General features: G+C 49.1%; 1 protein-coding gene across 13 annotated transcripts in view; it reads right to left on the bottom strand.

Moving 5' to 3' along the window:
* Positions 1–17,786, bottom strand: part of GNAS (GNAS complex locus) — a 66,062-nt gene that overhangs the window by 12,629 nt on the left and 35,647 nt on the right. For 7 of the 13 annotated variants that reach the window (XM_068987320.1, XM_068987319.1, XM_068987318.1 and 4 more), the window contains exon 2: positions 1,790–1,862. In XM_068987320.1, the coding sequence (XP_068843421.1) occupies positions 1,790–1,862 (73 nt within the window). Of the gene's footprint in view, positions 1–1,789; positions 1,863–5,551; positions 5,728–17,786 lie in introns of those variants that run through there. The other 6 variants (XM_068987314.1, XM_068987313.1, XM_068987315.1 and 3 more) reach the window with 1 other exon arrangement.

Genomic DNA, 17,786 nt, shown 5'->3' on the forward strand with positions numbered 1-17,786 from the left:
GAATGTCTCTTCCTCTTTCGGGGGGCGGGGGGGGGGGATGTGCAAAAAAAGAACCCAACAACCCAGAAAAGAGAAGTGCTGGTTTAAATGCCTCGTCTGCTATACAGACAGGTTCACTTAGGGGGGAGAAACTTTTCTCTAAAAATTAAAAAATTTTACGGCAATCCACAGAGTAATAAAACTTTAAGTGAATTATTTCAAGGATGTCCTATCTTCTATTGGACCTGAGCTAAGGTAAACAGTGGCTCTGCATCCTTTTAAAAATGCAGGCCACATCCAGTTTTAATCAAAATATTTATCTAGAGGGGACATGGTCAAATTATTTTTGCTTAACAAGCCTCCTGAAGCAGCACTCCCCGGAAAAGTTGCTGGGGGGAAAATTATGCAAGGTTTTTCTTTAAATTACAAAATCACAGCAAAAAGCCTATTTCACGCTTTTTAATTGACAGGAGTCTTTGGTGGCAGGGCTTTACTGAAAGGTGTGTCAAATTAAGAATTTCAGAATTAATTTGTGACATGTGAAGGTGACTTAATCAACATGTACTTGCATACCATTAACTCATCAGGAGAGCCATTCATAAAACTGGTAAAAGAGCTCATCCCTCTGAATTTTTAACTTAGAAAGCATCCTAAACTAAATGTCCATTTGTATGGATGATGTCATCCTGTTCTCTACCTTCCCCCTCCATGATTATTTGGTCTAAGAAATTCTAGAATTTTCCATAAAGAGCTGCCTCCTGCAGTTCTTTTACTTCTAATAGGTGATAAAATTCATCTGTTTCCCCCTGGGTAGTGCACAGTAGGAGACAGTAACTGGTCTTTATTAGTTCGTTGGAGGGAAGGGTTGGTGCATAACTGAATTAAAACTATGCCCCTGACTCAGCCTCCCCTTTGGAAACTAAAGGGGAATGCAATTTTAAATTGAACCCAGGTTTAAGAAAAGGAATAGGATTGCTAACCAACTAGTTAACTGCAAACTAGTGCCTGCGAGTGTTTGTCAGGTTGACGACCCTTACCAGCCCTCCCACCCCCGTGAAAGTAGAGGTGGGTCTGGGGAGACCTCTGCCGCTTATTTGCATTCTTCTCCTATAGTTTACATGTTCATATATGCACTCTCTCCTTTCATCTTTATTCTCACTGCGGTATTGTCACATTGTCCTAAAGCAAGATGCCTTGAAGGACTTTTCAAAGGCAAAAGTGCTCCTAGGTCTGGCTAGAAGTACCTAACTCCCAGCCTTTCTATCATTTAAATATCTTTTTATTTTCTTTAGGCAAGATCATCGATTTTTAAAAAGGGAAATGATGATTTGCCCATAATTCCAAAGTGGGGGGGGGGGAGATGAAGAATTACTAACAAGGGCTGACTCTTCCCACTTTGTTTTATGTGAGAATATTATTGAAACAATGTTTCCCTAATAGTTTAAAACATCCTGCACTGGTGCATTGCGCTGAAATGTGCTGGGGGTGGGGACCAGCTCTGCAGTGGTCAGGGTGGCCAGGCAAAGGGATGGCCAGGGCCGGTGTTAGCCACGTTGGAGACCCACTGCACCAAAACCTACCGCAGACCTGTCACGGGGCCAACACAGGGGCTTTATAACTATTACTGTTTGTTGCTGCACCAGAGTAAAAAAGGAGGAAAAGAGCCCCTAAAGAGCTCTTTCCTGATATGTAGGCTGAAAAAATTAAGCGGACATTGGCTGCCCAGCCCCTAAAAGCTACCTAAACTTCCTAAAGGTTAGTATAAAATGTGATACTCTGATCGTGCCCTTGGTAAAGATTTGACACTTACTCTCCATTAAACCCATTAACATGCAGGATCCTCATTTGCTTCACAATGGTGCTTTTACCAGATTCTCCAGCACCTAGAAAATGAAAGTAAGTCTCAGGTTAAGAAACAGGCATTTTACACACTTTGGGCAGGGAGGAGAGAGAGGGAGAGAGAGAGAGAGAGAGACACTACTGCTGTTTTCTCCATAGAAGCAACACGCAAAACACAAGCAAAATAAGAGACGTGTAAATTTCCTTGACATTTCGACGCAGAAAAAATGAAATAAACATCCAACTTTGTGTGTACCTGCAGTATTTCACCATCAGAACAACAAACAAGAATTAAAGGTTTTGGTTTGTTTAGGTGTTTTCTTTTAGTTCTTTTAAAATTTGTGGGGTGGGCACACAAAGAATGATGCAATTTTGTCATGGTGGGGGGAGGTAGGAAAATTACAGTTATAACTATGAAACTGGATCTCTGAACTATGAACATTCACTGGTAAAAATGTACACCTTAATGTATATGGGCACATAATTCATTGTTTGTCAGCTGTTTCATGGTTAAAATACCTCAGGGTTCACAGACAATGCCCAGACCCCTAAGGCGCCCCCAGATCTAAACTGACGCAGCAGCTCTCCAACATTTTCTCAAAGTAGCTGTTTTGTCTGCAGGGTTCTTGTCCCCTGGGCTACTTAAAAATCACCCCCTTAGCCCCACAAATATGCCATTTGATCCACTTCTCCACACTCCTCCCCCCTTTTACTGCAAACTTTATTTTTCTATGGTAAACTCTCTGGATATAACAACCATTTGGGGGTTGGGGGGGGAGATGAAAGACCATCGATTTGCTGTCTTGAAAAATATTTAAATATAGTGCCTGAGAACAACCCTATTAATAACATGTTAAAAAGGACAAGACTTTAATCATAAGGGGAAATATTCCTGAAAACGACGGAATTTTCAATGATTCCAAGCCCTTCACGACTAACAGAGCTAGAAAAAGGGCGTATGCCCCATTTGAAATCACCTTAAATTTGTAAAAACATGTATTTTACGGAAAAAAACATAGTTCCACCAAGCTAGGAGGAGGATTGCTAGTTTCTCGGCCTCCGTAAATGGATACTCTGTCCAACAAATAATCCTGAGTGGACAATTTTTGTCCCCCTCCCACACAAACCTATTTGGTTTTGTAGCCCCTCTTCACTTTTTATTGTTTTGTTTTACTGCCCAGAGAGCAAAGCATTCCTCCTCCTTTTGCCTTTTCACAAGGCTGTAATCAATATCAAGTTAAAATTAGTTTCCACAGAAACATTGATTTCAAAGCAAACATTCTATCTTAATGAGCCTAACTCTCACAAATTAAAATATTAATAGTACTATTGAAGAGAATACATAATATTAATCAGAATCTCCAATATTCTTATTTCGTGTTAAAATTCGTAGCACCTCTCTTTTACATGCAGAGGTCTGTGCCTCAGTTTCCACATTTAGGAAATCAGAGAAACTGAAAAACTACTGCAAGATCTTTTGTAAAATAGATTCAAATTTTATTCCATTAAATTAAAAAACAGGATCCTCTTTTTTTAAAACGGGCATCATGATATTTACTCTTTTTTTGGGTAAGGGGCATCACTCAGCGAGAATCACCATTTAAAGATGTAAAACGCATGGCACTGACCCCGGCTGCAGAGCCCCATGCCAGAGCCTTTTTATGATAATGAGACTAGGACCCCTGGGGCAGGTTAGCCTAGTGATGCCAGGTGCGTTCAGAGTTAACAGTCTCAAATTAAGGGGAGACTATGATCACTGTGCAAAGGTGTCAGAAATTTAAGGTACCATTTGCATCACACTTGTTTTAAATTATTCAGATAGCAAGAGTGTTCCTAGGAAAGATTCTAGACTTTTCTAGGCTTATACTTTGAAATCAAATTATACGCAATTAATATTCACACACCATAATTCCACCTTTAGAAGTTTTTGACAACAGCTCAACATATGTACCATTTAATTACTGTAATTGCAAATGCATAAACACCAAAGAGACTTATTTTCACTTAATATTCTGCTTTACATATTTCTGGACCCAGGAGAACAAAGACATGACCCGTCCCCCAAAAGCAAAGGAGACGCCACCACAACGGAAAAACAGCCCTTTACATTTTATTCTTTATAATCAAGCTCTTTTGTTGATATGTGACCCTGAACTAGGTCTTAACCTAGCAAATTCACTCAGATAGCCAAATTAGTGAGGAAATGGAAAACTTCCATACTAATTAATGCTTGTGTAATTCTTCTGGTCATTTCAACAATTTCTTTTATGCTTGTTTTATTTATTTTTCCAAATCAGCACCTTTAAGAAAAATGGGGGAAAGGCCATCTCCTTAGAGTTAACAGCCCCCCCCCACGCCTTTTTTTTTTTTTTGCCAAAGAGGAAAAACCGCAATCAAAAGAGAAAACACAAAACCAAACAACCAAATGTCACTTGACAAACAACTAATTCATGTATTCTCCTCTCCTTCCACCTGGAAAAAAAGTCTTTTCCTTCAAGTGCCCTGGATTCCCCCCCCCACCTTGAAAAGGACAAAAAAAAAACCACGCCATTTCCAGACCAAGAAGCCATTTACAGACAAATGTCATTTTCCAGTTTTGATTTGTGCATGTCTTTTTTTTTTTTTTCCTTTTTTCACAAAGCGCTCTCAATGTGGCCGACTAACAGGAAAATGTGTGTGTGCTAATGGTTTATGGGGGGGGGGCGCTGCTGCGAGGGGGGGTGGGCGGCAGCTGCTACAATTAATTCTCTTCTTTGCTTTTCAAAAAGCCTGCATATCTGGAAGGGGAAAAAAAGGTCATACTGTAAAATGACGTGTCATTTGGCTTCACTGGGCACTTCAGCGTACTAACTCCATTTTTTTTTTTTTTCGGCCTTATTTTATTCGATTCTCCTTCGCTTCCTTCCACGGCCCGGCCCGGCCCGGGACACGTCTGCTCCGCGCACACAGGGTGTCCTGCCCCAAACGCACCAAGTCGCGCCCAGCGGCCGCCGCGCAGCCTCCTCCCGCCCCCCGCCCCCCCCTCGGCTCCGGCGCCACGACTCGCCCGCGCCCCCTCCCCCTCGCTGCACCACCTTTACCACCCGGAGCCCTTCCGAGGGGCTGATGTCACCCGCCCCCCCCCACTCTCCGCGGCCACTTCCCCAGCCGAACCTCCCCTCGACGAGGCCCCCTCCGCCACCGCGGCGTCCCCCCGCCTCTCCCCCGCTGGCTGGCTTTTTCCCTGTCCCTCTCCCGACAAATCACACACCCCACGGAGGCGGGTCCCCCTCCCGTGGCCCGCCACCCCGTTTCCTGTCCCCGAAACCCTCTTTTTGTCGCAGTCTCCCGAGCCCTGTGGGACTCCCCCTCCCCCTCCCCAACACGCACCCGAAGCCCCGGCGCCGTGTAGGCCTCGCGGAGGGAGAGAGAGAGAGAGAGAGAGAGAGGGAGGGGAGGGCGCGGGGAGGACGGGAGACGGACCGGGAGCGGGCGGCCAGGGCAGGGAGCCCCGCGCCCGCGTCGCCACGGCCCCCAGCCCCATTTCAGGCCCCCGCCCGGCCGAATGGCGCCCCGGGGTCCCCCTTCCGGCCTCGCCCCCCGGAGGCTGAGCCCGCGGGCGGGCGGCGGGCTCGGGAGCGCGCAGCCGGGGCGGGGGGCGGGCTCGGCGCGCGCGGCCTGCGGGGCGCCCCGAGGGGCCCCTCCGGGCCGGGCCGGGCCGGGCCGGGGCCGGCGCCCCCCGCCCCGCCCTTACCCAGCAGCAGCAGACGGTGCGTGGCCCGGTAGACCTGCTTGTCCTTCTGCAGCTGCTTCTCGATCTTTTTGTTGGCCTCGCGCTGCGCCTTCTCCTCGTTGCGCTGGTCCTCGGTCTTGCTGTTTCCGAGACAGCCCATGGCGGCGGCGGCGGCGGCGGCGGGGCCGGGCGCGGGCGGCCTCACGCGGGCCGAGAGGGCCGGGGCAGCGCCGGGCGGGCGGGCGGGCCGGGCGCGGACTCGGCTCCTCGGGGAGGAGCGCGCGGGGAGGGCGGTGTCGCTGTGCCCGAGCGGAACGCGCGGCTCCCAGCCCCTCGAGCCTGAGCCCAGGGGTCTGATGGCCGCCGCGGAGCGAGGCAGACCTGAGCCGGAGCTGCGGGCGCTGCTGCCGCCGCTGCCGCCGCCGCCGCTCTTATTGCCTCGGCCGGAGCCCCGCCGCCGCCCCGACCCAGAGCTCCGCGGCGGGCGGGGGGAGGCGGGGGGAGGCGGAGGCGGCGGCGGCGAGGGGGGTGGAAGGAGGAGGAGGAGGAGGGATGAGGAGCGGCCGCGGCGGCGGGGAGGGCGGGAGCGGGCGGAGGGAGGCGCCCCCCCCCCCGGGTACCCGGGGAGTAGGGGGGGGTCCCTCCGCCCGCGTCCGGCCCGGGACGGGACGGGCCCGGGAGACGCCCCCTCGCCTCCCCCCCCTGGCTTGGGCCCCAAGTGGGGCCGGTCCCCGGGGAGGGGGGGCGAGGGGGCGTCTCCGAGCCGGTGACGACCCCTCGCACGACGCCAACGCTCCACCCCCCCACCCCCCCCGGGCCGCGTCGCCCAGCGGCCCCCAAGGCCGAGCGCCCCCCTCCCCTCCCGCGGGCGCCGCCGAGGGGCCGGGGTGGGCGGAAGGGGAGGGAGTGCGAGCCAGAGCCCGGACTTAGGAAAATTTTCGAAAAGAAGTGAGAGACATAGAGAGAGCTAGAGAGCAGGGAAGTGTGGAAAAAGCGAGGCGAGCACGAACCAAAGGACAGAGCAACCGAAAAGGAAAATGTGTCCAAACACACATACACAAATACTCAATAAAACTCCACACTACACAGCGATGGTGGCGTCTGGGGGTGGGGGCGAGGGTCTGACTTAGACGAGCCGTTCCTCGCGCCCCCGGCGACGGGCGGCAGGGCCGGACCCGAAGGCACCCGAGGCCCCGGAGTGCCCTCGTCCTCTGCGCTTGGCCGGGCCGCCCACGAAGGAGAAGAAGGCGCAGCCCAGGAACATTCGGAAGCAGCAGGTCGCCCCGAAAAAGAAGCCGCAGCCGCGGCCCTCGTCCGGGCTTGGGTGCAGCAGAAAGTCCAGCACCCACGCGGGGTTGCGCACGGAGAAGACAAGGAAGGTCAGCAGCGGCAGGTGGGCGCTCAGCGCGCTCATCTCCAGCCGCCCGGACCCCCACACGGCGCTCCTGAAGCCTCGCAGGGCGTCGAACAAGTCGTCGTAGTCGTCGTCGTCGTCGTCCTCCTCGTCGTCGCAGTCGTCGTCCTCGTCACTCGAGTCCGTGTCCCACTCAATCCAGATCCTACTCGTGGCCCCGGCGCCGGCGCCCACGCCGACCCCGGCGGCGCCCTCCGCGGCGCCCTCGACGGCGGCGGCGGCGCCGGCTGCGGCGGCGGCCTCCGGGCCTCGGGCCTCCCGGGCTTCTGGCCCCTTCTTCTTCGTCGTCGTCTTCTGCGTCTTCTCCAGCTTCCTCCTCTCCTTCTCCTTCTCCTTCTCCTCTTTTCTTCTCTTCTCCAGCAGCTTCTTCTCCATCTTCCGCCGCTCCTTTTCGGTCAGCAACTTCTCGCCGGGCGCCTCTTGCTCCGACTTCTTCGGGGGCTTCTTGGCGACCCCTTTCTTCCAAGACGCGCGCTGCTCGGCCAGCGCTGCAGCCACCGCCGCAGCTTCGGCAGCCACCTCGGCCGCAGCCGACGCTGTCTTCCTCTGGCTCTCCAAAGCTCGAGCTTTGAGTTTCATGGCCATCTTCAGCATGACGGCTCGGCCACCTCGGGGTGCCTGGCTCTCGCCTGGCCCGGGCGCCCTGTTTGCCCCCGGCCTCGGGCTGGCCGGACCCCGTGCGCCCCGTGTCGGGGGAGTCTGTTGCGATCCCCGCGGCTCTGTCCCGGGGGCCGCGGAGCGCGGCTGCCGGGCTTCGTCCGGGCTGCTGGGCTGGCTGCCTAAGAGTTAGCGCCAAAACGGATGAGCAAACGAAAAAGGGGCAAGAACACACCAAAAAGCACCCAACAATACGAGAAATCAAAAAGCACCAAGAAATGTCAAACAACTCAAAAAAGAAAAAGTGCAGAAGGCGCGATGGCACGAGTTTGCTGTTACCCTCAGGCGCTCCTTGGTTAGGCTCTTGGGCACGCCAATGGAGAAAAGAGAAGAGAAGACAGAGAATTGGGGGGATGCCCCGAAGGCTCGGGCAGGGCGGTGGCGCCGGGGCGCCCCTGCCCTGTCCCGGCCCCGGTGGCTGTTGCCCCGCGCCGGGCGACTCGCACTTCCGCGGGAGGCCACGGTGCCCCCGGACTTACATGTGAGTGAGGTGCACTCACACGCAAGGCAGTGCCTGCCTGCCTGCCGGCCGGCCGCCCGCCGCCGCCCCGCGCCGGGAGGCTTCGCTCCAGCCACGGCGCCGCCGCCCGGAGCCAGAGAGCCAGCCGAGCGAGCAGCGCGCCGGGCCGGCCACCTGACGCAGCCCGCTCCACGGTGCCGACGCGACTGAGCGTGCAGCCGAAGAGCAGCGCTCCTAAGCGGCCCGATGACGCCCCAGCCTCTCTTCAGAGGACGGACCCACCGCGGTGGCCCCTATAAACCGAAGGGGAAGCCGAAAAATCGGCCCGCCGGGGACATGCCCAAGCGGGCTGCTGCGCACCCCGGGGGGTGCGGGCGGGTGCGGGGGTCCACACAGGTGTGGGCGTGGGGCGTGGGGGATGCGGCGCTGGGGGGCTCGGGGGCGCCCAAGGCGGTGGGCGCCGGACCCCGCCTCCCAAACCTGCCTCCCAATTTTCGGTGAGTGGTGTAGCCCTGGGCGGCGTGCAAAGTGTGCGACGGCGGCGCTCGCCCGGCGGCGCGCCTCCTTACCTCCCGCTTCCCAGTTAGCGTGCGCGGGGCCGGCCACCCTGCCCTCCCTCCCAGCGGCGCGCACCCGCGGAGGTAGGTGTCGGCACTAATTAATCGCGGCGCGCGATAGGCGATGTGATATGAGCGCGAAACGAACATCATCGCTAGGTGAAGCCGGCGACGCGAGCGCCGAGCGCTGGTGGCCAGGTCGCGGGGTCGGCGCCCTTGGAGTCCTCCCGGGTTGGCAAGGTGGTGGGCCAGGGTTGTCTCAGTTATCCGTGGCTGGGCCTGTGGGCCGCGGTGGCTGGGGGTGTTCTGGAACAGATGGAAAAGTCGTTTATTGATCACGAATTTATTTGAGAATTGTTTAAAAACTTTCAAGTGTTTCCCCCACCCCACCCCAGCACTATCCCATTTCAGGATACAGCAGGCCGAGCGCAGTGGGTTAAGGGCAGTGACACCGAGTCAGTCCTCAACGGCTCGGCGGTGGCTCGCTTTTCCTGGGACCTTGGTTGAGTCGTTTGAAGTCAAGCGGGTGTCTGCTTGGGTACAGTTCATTCATTCATTCAATAAAAGTTTGGTCCCAGCAGCCCACCTGGTGCCCAGGTGAGTCAAGAGTAGCCAGGACGTCAGTCTAAGACCTTGGCAACTGCCTTCGGTGGTTCACGGGTCACCTGCCAATCAACCCAAATTCACAAGTAGTCACTACTACTCTCTCCGTTCTTTAACTTTCTTTCACTTTGAAACAGTCATTAAAACTTTGGATAAAAGTTGGAGGATAAAAGGAGAGGAAAACAGCCTATTTGTAAATGGAAACACAGCTAACATACCTAGGGGGTGGAGTGATTGATTGGTTGGGTCAGAGGCCTTGAGTAAATTGTCCCTATAGTTTTTCTTTGAAAATAGAAAGGCACTGTTAATCATTCAACGGGACTGATGAAATTCCCCCCTTCCCCCAGTTTGCTCAACTCAAAATAAGAAAAGGTGTGGCAGATGAAGGTGTCACCCATTATTTGCTGTTGACCCCACCAGGTACACCTCTGCACCCCACCCCCACCCCCCTTCTGCAAGGCCTCACTTCATGAACCTGAGAGATGGCAGGGCAATTCAAAGTCAGCAGAGAACACTCGGAATTAAGAACAGGAAGCGAAATCTTCACTCCAGACTCTCATGGTCTATCTATATCTGCTACCTCTCCTGACAGCGCGGGGCCCAGACATTCTCGGACTCTGCAGAAAAGTTGCTGTGTTTGCCCTTCCACCCCCATTCCCAAATCAGCCAGGTTCTGATCACGCTCTGGATATGTCCTCTCTTTCCACACAAAAATACACCTTCTGTCGACAGAAACCTCAAAGGAACTGTCATCCACCAAAACAAAAACGGATAAAAATATTAACCCTATAGACCAGAATGTTCTCATAAATAAATTCCACAGTAAGGCTGTCTGAAACCATGACTTAATCATTTACCAGCTAGATTAGAGACTACCTAAAGATTGAGTTTTTTTATCTTTACCTAGTAAATAAAAACCTCTTCATGTACACCCGTGGTTGATTCATGTCAATGTATGGCAAAACCAATACAGTATTGTAAATTAAAATAAAGGGAAAATAAATAAATAAATAAAAACCTCTTGCTTGAATTTAATTGATCGATTGTCATTTTTAAAAATTGGTGAAGGCTTATAAGGGGGAGGAACAGGCCAGATTTTTGTTAAGCTCCATTTGTTCCAAAGCATCTTCCTTTCCTGCTTCTAATGTAGCGAAGAGCAAATACATTGTATTTAAGAGGAACAAGGTAAATAGTAACCAATACAACCTTGATACTTATGCCAGTAGCTACACATTACTACAAAGAATATAATGAAGAGTCTCCTTATTTGGAAATCCCTGAGTTGGGTTACCATCTCCCTCCTTTTAGATAAATATGACGCCTGAACTTTGAAAGGAGTGAAGCTGTCCCATGTCATATGCTGACACATATTCCAGGCAAGTACAATCAGGACTATTGTCCTGGAACGTATAAAGCAAGGTCAGGCTTCAGCCATTTCAACTTCTAACCTGGCAGGACATTCTTGGAAAAACATTTTTTTCTTTTTTTTAGTGTAGCTTTCACCTATATTTTATTATGACCAACCACTGATGAACAAATAAAGCATTTACTTTGTAAATATATGACAGCAGGTGGAATCAATGGTTTACAGGTAAGCAAAGGCCACTAAGGGCTCTGAAACACAAGCTAGTTTGTGGTCTGTTCGGCTTTTTGTTTGGCTTTCTGTTTTCACCCGACACAAAGTGAAAGATGAGATTTTACTTAATTGGCGTGGTGAGCTGATACTGTCTACAGTTTTCAGTCTAGCAGTTGACCTACCCAGGGCCTTAAAAGTTTTAATTAAAAAAATTTTTTTTAAAGGCTTTCAGGTTCAGAGGCCACCATGCGTGACCTTTTCATATGAATTAGTGATTTATTTTAATAGGTTGTTACCATTTTAAGTGCCTGGTTTATGCTTTGAGAGTGGAGCAATCCATTAGCATAATTCTTGGAACAGTCCAGACTGGAGAGTTTTCCAGTGGAAGGGGCCTCTTGTTTGGCTCAGGGAAAGATGGAAGTCATAGAAATTTCAAGCTCTGAAGAGGGGCAAAGGGCCAGAATGTCCCGGGTGTAAAGTGCCTGGTTCAGGTGACCTGCTCCCTGCCAAAGCCAGCAAGTGGGGATAAGAATACACCCGTAACCTAAACACTAGGTCACCTCGTGCTATGACTTTGTGAAACAGGGGGGGTTCCCATGCTGTACACATGGCTAACCGATCAACAGCTCCCTCCAGCAAAGCATACTTTACAACAATGGATGGATTGGCAAGTCGGGGTTTGTTTCTCTTTTTTAGTGGTCTTGTAAGCTTCATATTTATGGGTGGATGTGTTCCTTGGCTCTTTTGCATCTTCCTGTCTGAGAAAGAATGCCTCGTCTGCTTTTAGAAGCAATATACTTGCTATAGCTCAGAATCTTGAAAACGTTTTTACACTTAATGGTGTAATTAAGTTTTTGGACAAGCATGTGTTCTTCTTGGCCTTTCATTAGATGGGTCATTGTGAGGTTCCAGAGAAAATAAAATTATGATATTATTTTAATAGCCTAGGAAACAAATAGGTTTCCACTGAAACAGAAACCTCAGCTGTAAGTTTTTAATAATAATGTTTAGTACTTCATTGGTGCTTTCTGTCTTTAAAGCACATTTTGCACTTTAACTGAATGACTGAATTTGTTGTTGCAAATGAATGTGACTTGACACCTGTACTATGCACATGATGAAGCAGGTATTGTAAAAAGCCTTCCTAGTTAATCCCTGATGAGAAGGTTCTATTCCTTAGTCCCATAAAGTTCTTAAAAATCTAATGTACTGCTTATCAAGGGCATTTTTTTCCTTGTCACACTCACTAGTTAACAGTGACAACCACAAGGTAACCCTAAACTTGCATTCAAAACTAAACATGGTGTTCAAGTTAGTGAAACTTCCTTTCAAAAGCTGACATCAAGGAACTAACTACAGGGCCACATGAAATTACCCAATTTGATTCCTATTAATTCTAAAATAATTTATTTTTAACTTAGAATATACTCTAATCAAAACAAAATATGGAGGCATGTTAGCCAATGTGTTTGGACCCAATTTTTTGAGCCAGTGGCTTTGGGATACCAATCAAACATCTTAAAAGCACAGTTCACAAAATGAGGGAAACTGGGTCTTTGGTGCCTTGATGGCTCTTTCCTGACTCTGATAGATGGACACCATCAAAGAGAGGAAAGTCCTGGTCTCTATGATGCCCAGTTCCCAAGACCCTTACTCAGTGCCTTTCTCAGGACATTCCCAGAAGTGGACTTTAACAAAGTCACCAAACACTTTGAAAAGTGGGACACAATAAAGTCGAGTCTACCCTGTTCCTTTTAAAAACTGAAACCTTAATAATGATACACATGATAGCCCTGAAAAGATTCAAGGTAGATGATTTGGATGAGTGGCTTACTAACATCAACCACAGATCAATGGGCCCACTTATTTGGAGGTCCTAATTGAGGGATGAGGTATGTAAAACTGTTACCACTCTATAGCAGAAGAGTTAATTTTCCTAAACCAAACTAACTTTTGTTAGGTAATGGGAAAGCCTGTTGCTTCAAACTTTTAATTTGGCCTTTAGGATAGAAATTCATCCAGGATGGAAAATAATGCAGAGAGGACTGGTTAGCAATAGGTACAGGGTCAGCTCACTTGTGTCTTTGTTCACAAGATGTCTTATTTAAATGACATTTTGATTCAACATCTTATTAAACAAGTACCAACAGGAGAAAAAAAAAAAAAGCAAGTTGGCGCAATCAAGAGAGCCCTAAAGTCCTAATAAGATATCTTTCTAAAAAGAAATCCTTTAATTGTTCTGATTTTAAAGATTTGGGGTTTTTTTTTTTTCCCCATTGCATTCAATTCTTCAAATTTAGCCCCATATAATTAAGTGTTTATAGCATTAAATACTCTGGATGAATCAGGTAATAAATTTCCTTTCATTAAATGCTGTTTTGTGTATAAAGGAAATAACTGCTAAATACAGCTTTTACCATCTTGGTGTTTTTACTGCATTTACCTACCAACCAAGTATAGATGACTGTTTTCAAACAGGCTTGCAATTAGTTACTAGCCTCAGTTTGGGACAAGTAAGATTCTGATGGGGCTGTGGGTGTTACTTACCTTCGACCCCCCCACCCCACCCCCCCACCAAACCCACTTCCATCTGTTGTTGGTAAACCCAGAATTAAGCAATTAATGGGACATAATTAGTCACACATTTATCTAAAACTGTGGGTACATTTTCATCTTTCTGTGTTTGCCCACACATGTTGATAATGAAATAGAAAACTGTGTAATTATAGTTTAGCTCCGCCTCCTTCCCTGGTTTTTTATTTTGAGGGGCACAAATGCTTGGTTCCAAGAGAAGCCCCAGCTTCGCCCCTCCCCCCTCCATCTCCGTTTAGCCTCTGTATGGTCACAACTCAGTATTTGCCCAGAGAGTGCTCTCGCCTCTGCCGGCGGCCCATGGAGGACTGGGCGGCGTGCACAGCCCTCTGCCTGATGAGCCAGGAGCTACTCGACTCAGCGAAGCCCAGATGCTACAGCGGCTCCTCAGGTCTTTGCCGACCTCTGGAAGTTATGAGGAAGAGAGAACTAGCCACCTGAAACAACGGGCATTGCAATCAGTCTGGGATCAGATGGAAAGGAGATGTTTTCACGAGCTACAGACCTCAGCTGTGCCCACAGCCACGTCCTAGGGTCTCTGCCTGCCGCCCAGAACTGGGAAGGCAGCCTCTGCCTGCTTTCTCGAACATTTCTGTTTCTTGGTCGCTTAAGTCTCTACTACCTTCTCAGATTACGGCTCCTTTTGTGCTAATTACACCGAAAAAATTGAAAGAATGTCGCTGACTTTACAAAGAACACAAAGCAGGCTTGCTTAAAAAACTAAATATAGCCAATTTCTTTCAGAAGGGGGACCACTCAGCCTTCAAAACGATTTGCACTGTGTGGATTAACTGCAGATGGACAAGTCATTTATGAAGACCCAGGTGACAGAAAGGAGGATACATTTAAAATGTTGGTTGCTTTGGGGGGCCGTTCACATGAAATCCCAAGATCTGATTAATGATGAACTGCCCTCCACCCCACCCCCCACACACACCCAGCACTTAATTGTAAAATAAGACTTGCCAGTGATAGCAGGCTAATATAAGCTACCATGAAAAGAGGAAAGAAATGGAATGCCAGTGTGTAGAAAGCTATGTACTATGCAGGTAAAAATATAAATGAGAGGAAAAGAAAGTCTAACTTCTTACCCTGGAAGGCTGCGCCTGCCACAAAACAAGAGAATGCTGTTCTTGCAACTCCCTGTTCTCCATTTTATAAGGAATGGTCTTTTAAAAGACAGAACTGGGAAGTGCATGTTGCTGGCCAAGAAAATTATGGATGGCATCCCCATGCTCCTTCTATGAAATCCTCTAAGGGTTAATAGGTGAACAGTAGCCGCTTGGAATGATTTATTTTTCCAAGGAACATTAAATACTGAATTGCTCATGCTGAAATAATGCCACAGCTGTGACCCTTAGGGCTGCATTTTGGACACCGACCGGTTCAAGTGACAGGTGTACTCGATGTATGCCCAGCTTGGCTGAAATTGTGAGGCCTAACTCAAGTTTTCCCCCTCGACTTGTTGGTGACAACTCTGGAGCCAGCCAGGAAAGGGCCTTTGGCCATGGAAGGCCACGTGTGCTCAGCCGTCAACAAAAACGCCAGCCTTGGGTTGGGGAGGGGAAGGATGGGGGCCCTTGCTCCCTGAATAGAAAACAAGAAAATCAAGACAGAAGAGAGGGGGAAGAGGAAGTGGGAGCTGAGAAGTCTGATTTGAAATCCTTCTAGGTTTTAAAGCAAACAAGATCTGTCCTTGGAGGATTTTAGCAAATGAAGCAAGCCTGGGATTCTAGGAAATGTGTCACCAAAATTGGTATTACTAGAGGAAGTGCCACAAAGCTGGAAATTCGGAGGCTAATCTGTAACATACTAACTACACCTATTTTTACCCCAGGGTTGCAGTGACCTAACACCAAGAAATGAAAACTCTATAGAAAACTAGCCCTTCATCGATAGAAGACATGAACACCTTGAGAGTGGGGTGGCAGGGCAAAGGTTTCACTAGGTCCCTTAATCTGACGGAGGGTTAGACATCAGCAGTCACTCATGAAGGCAGCTGATTTTTGAGGAAAGCCAGTGAAGGCTCCAGACTAAACCTTGGAAGCTCTGGTGTGAAGTGAGCAACTCTGCAATGTCAAAAGTCTGGCCTGAGCAAATGCCTATACTGTGTCCTAGTGGTTTGCAGAGGGCAAGAAGAAGGCTGGGTAAGTCAAGAAGGAGCCCAGACGAAGCTTTCTTTCGTCTATGCCACCAGCCACAAAGGTATGGGGTCCCTATCTTTTAGCAAGATGGTGCCAGGTGGCTGATGGACAGAGAACCACCTCCAGAAGTTGACAAATATCCCACTTTGGGGCCTGGTTCCAATAAGGATGCTTCTCATGAAGATGATGGTTGAAGCTATTGCTCCGTTATTCTGAAAAGGCAAACCTCTACCTTCTGAGTACAGGATGCTTTCATAATTGGATTCCCTGGGAGCTGCTTCAAAAAGCTCGTGAAAGAATCTTTCAGAGGAAGCTGATATAAAACTTAGCTGGGATGCAAAGACATCTAATCTTCAAGCTAAATGGATACTCTGTTTATTCATAACCATTCAAAGCATCCTAAAGTCTAGAAAGACCTAACTCAGTTCAGTTCAGTCGCTCAGTGGTGTCCAACCCCTTGCTACCCCATGGGCTGCAGCACGCCAGGCCTCCGTGTTCACCACCAACTCTCTTGAGTTTACTCAAGAGCCTAGGCACAAAGACCTAACTAGTTAGCTGCAAATTCCTATCATGGTGTTATTATTAACCCAGGCCTCAGGGGGGCGCTCCAGAGCAGGGGAACTGAAAGTCTTTCTCAGCCTTCAAAGTGAATTTCTTAAATAGTTTTGCGTAAAAATCAGTAATCAGCCTAAATATGTTTCAGTGATCTGCCACAAGTTAGTTGAATGCAAAAGGGGGGTGGGGGAAAACCCCAAATTGTGAACTAACTAGGGTGATCCCCAAGGACACAATGTTTTCATCTCAGATATAAGATAACTTTATATTTCATTTGCCTTGCACATTCTTAAATGTGCTAAATAGATGTGTATTCCTCACCCTGGCATAACTATATATCCTCTAGATTTACTGAGGGTACAGAAGGCAGAGAAGGGAACTTTGTAAAAAAGAAGAAGAAGAAAACTAAAGAATAGAACTCTATAACAAAAAGTTAACTTCTAAAATGGATGCCAAAGTAGAAGAGACAGTGGCAGAAAACTGCGTTTTCAGTAAAACTACAAACACACTAAAAAAGGTACTAGCAACAGGAAAACCCCAGGGAAACAAACAATCGCTCTAATTTATAGTAATTGAACCCTAGCTGTACCTTCCTCCCAACACCTGATAGTTCTGTGAAATCACCCAGCTGTCAGTCTTTTCCTCCCAGCAATGTGACACTGATTTGTCATTATTAGAATTCAGAGGTCTGCTTAATGAACTCTTGATAAATGAAAGTTATCAATTCTTGACCTTTTCCGCCTGAAATTCTCAGTATGTGGTTAAACTGCTGAAAAAAGTATCTTCAAGGTTCTGTGACTATAAAATAGAAATAAAAGATCAAGGCTGGGTGGCTTGGGGAGTCTGAGCAGATTTGGGTTCTGCCCTGCCTGCACCCCAGAGGGAAAATGAGTAAGATCGATTGGAAACAGCATCTGGGGGTAACAGCAATGCTCTGCTTTGGCTGAGCTGTCTGCAAATAGAACTACTCTGCCTGAGACTGAAGTCCAGGAGGGAGGGGTGCCAAGGAGCCCTTCCCCCTTCCTCTGCCCCCACTAGCATCCCCTTCCTACCCCACCTGCCTGGCTATTGAAAGAAACTGAAGCCCAAAGAGTCTGAATTAGCTAGCCAGATGAGAAAGAAAGAGAAGAGACTGATGATCGAGTCCTAGTTTTAGTGACTCTGAGAATAAAGGATGGGGGGGCACTTTTTCAAGAAACTGAATCATGACCAGTTTTTTTTTTTTCCTATGAAAGCAATACTCCTCGTCCGTATTTTTCACTAGCTGCCCTTAGCTGGTGATAATCTAAGACAAAATGAGGGCAGGTGGCTTCAGCCTCCTTTTCGTGCTAAGGTGGCCGCAGGCACCAGATGAATCTTGACCCTGACAATGGTGCTGCCAAGAGCCTAATCACAAAGACTGCCCTCTGTGTGCCTGCCTGTAAAGACTGGTGACCCTCTGCCCCTCTGCAGCAGACTCCAGGTGGCCACTGCAGAGAAAGCACGAGGGTCTCACGTCTTATTCATGCCCCTTCTAGTTCCTCATTCCTCAGAGAGCTGGCTGGCTTTCTAGGTCTGTCTCCTCTGATCCCTAAAAATAAGCCTACTTGTGGGCGGGCGGGCGGGGATGGGGCAGGGGGATGGGTGGGCAGGAATGTCAGGGGAGGGGGTCAGATGAGCTGATCCTCAAATATTCCACAAACTGGCTGTCTGGGGACA

This window comes from Capricornis sumatraensis, chromosome 15 (genome assembly GCF_032405125.1).
Source record: "Capricornis sumatraensis isolate serow.1 chromosome 15, serow.2, whole genome shotgun sequence".
NCBI lineage: Eukaryota > Metazoa > Chordata > Mammalia > Artiodactyla > Bovidae > Capricornis > Capricornis sumatraensis.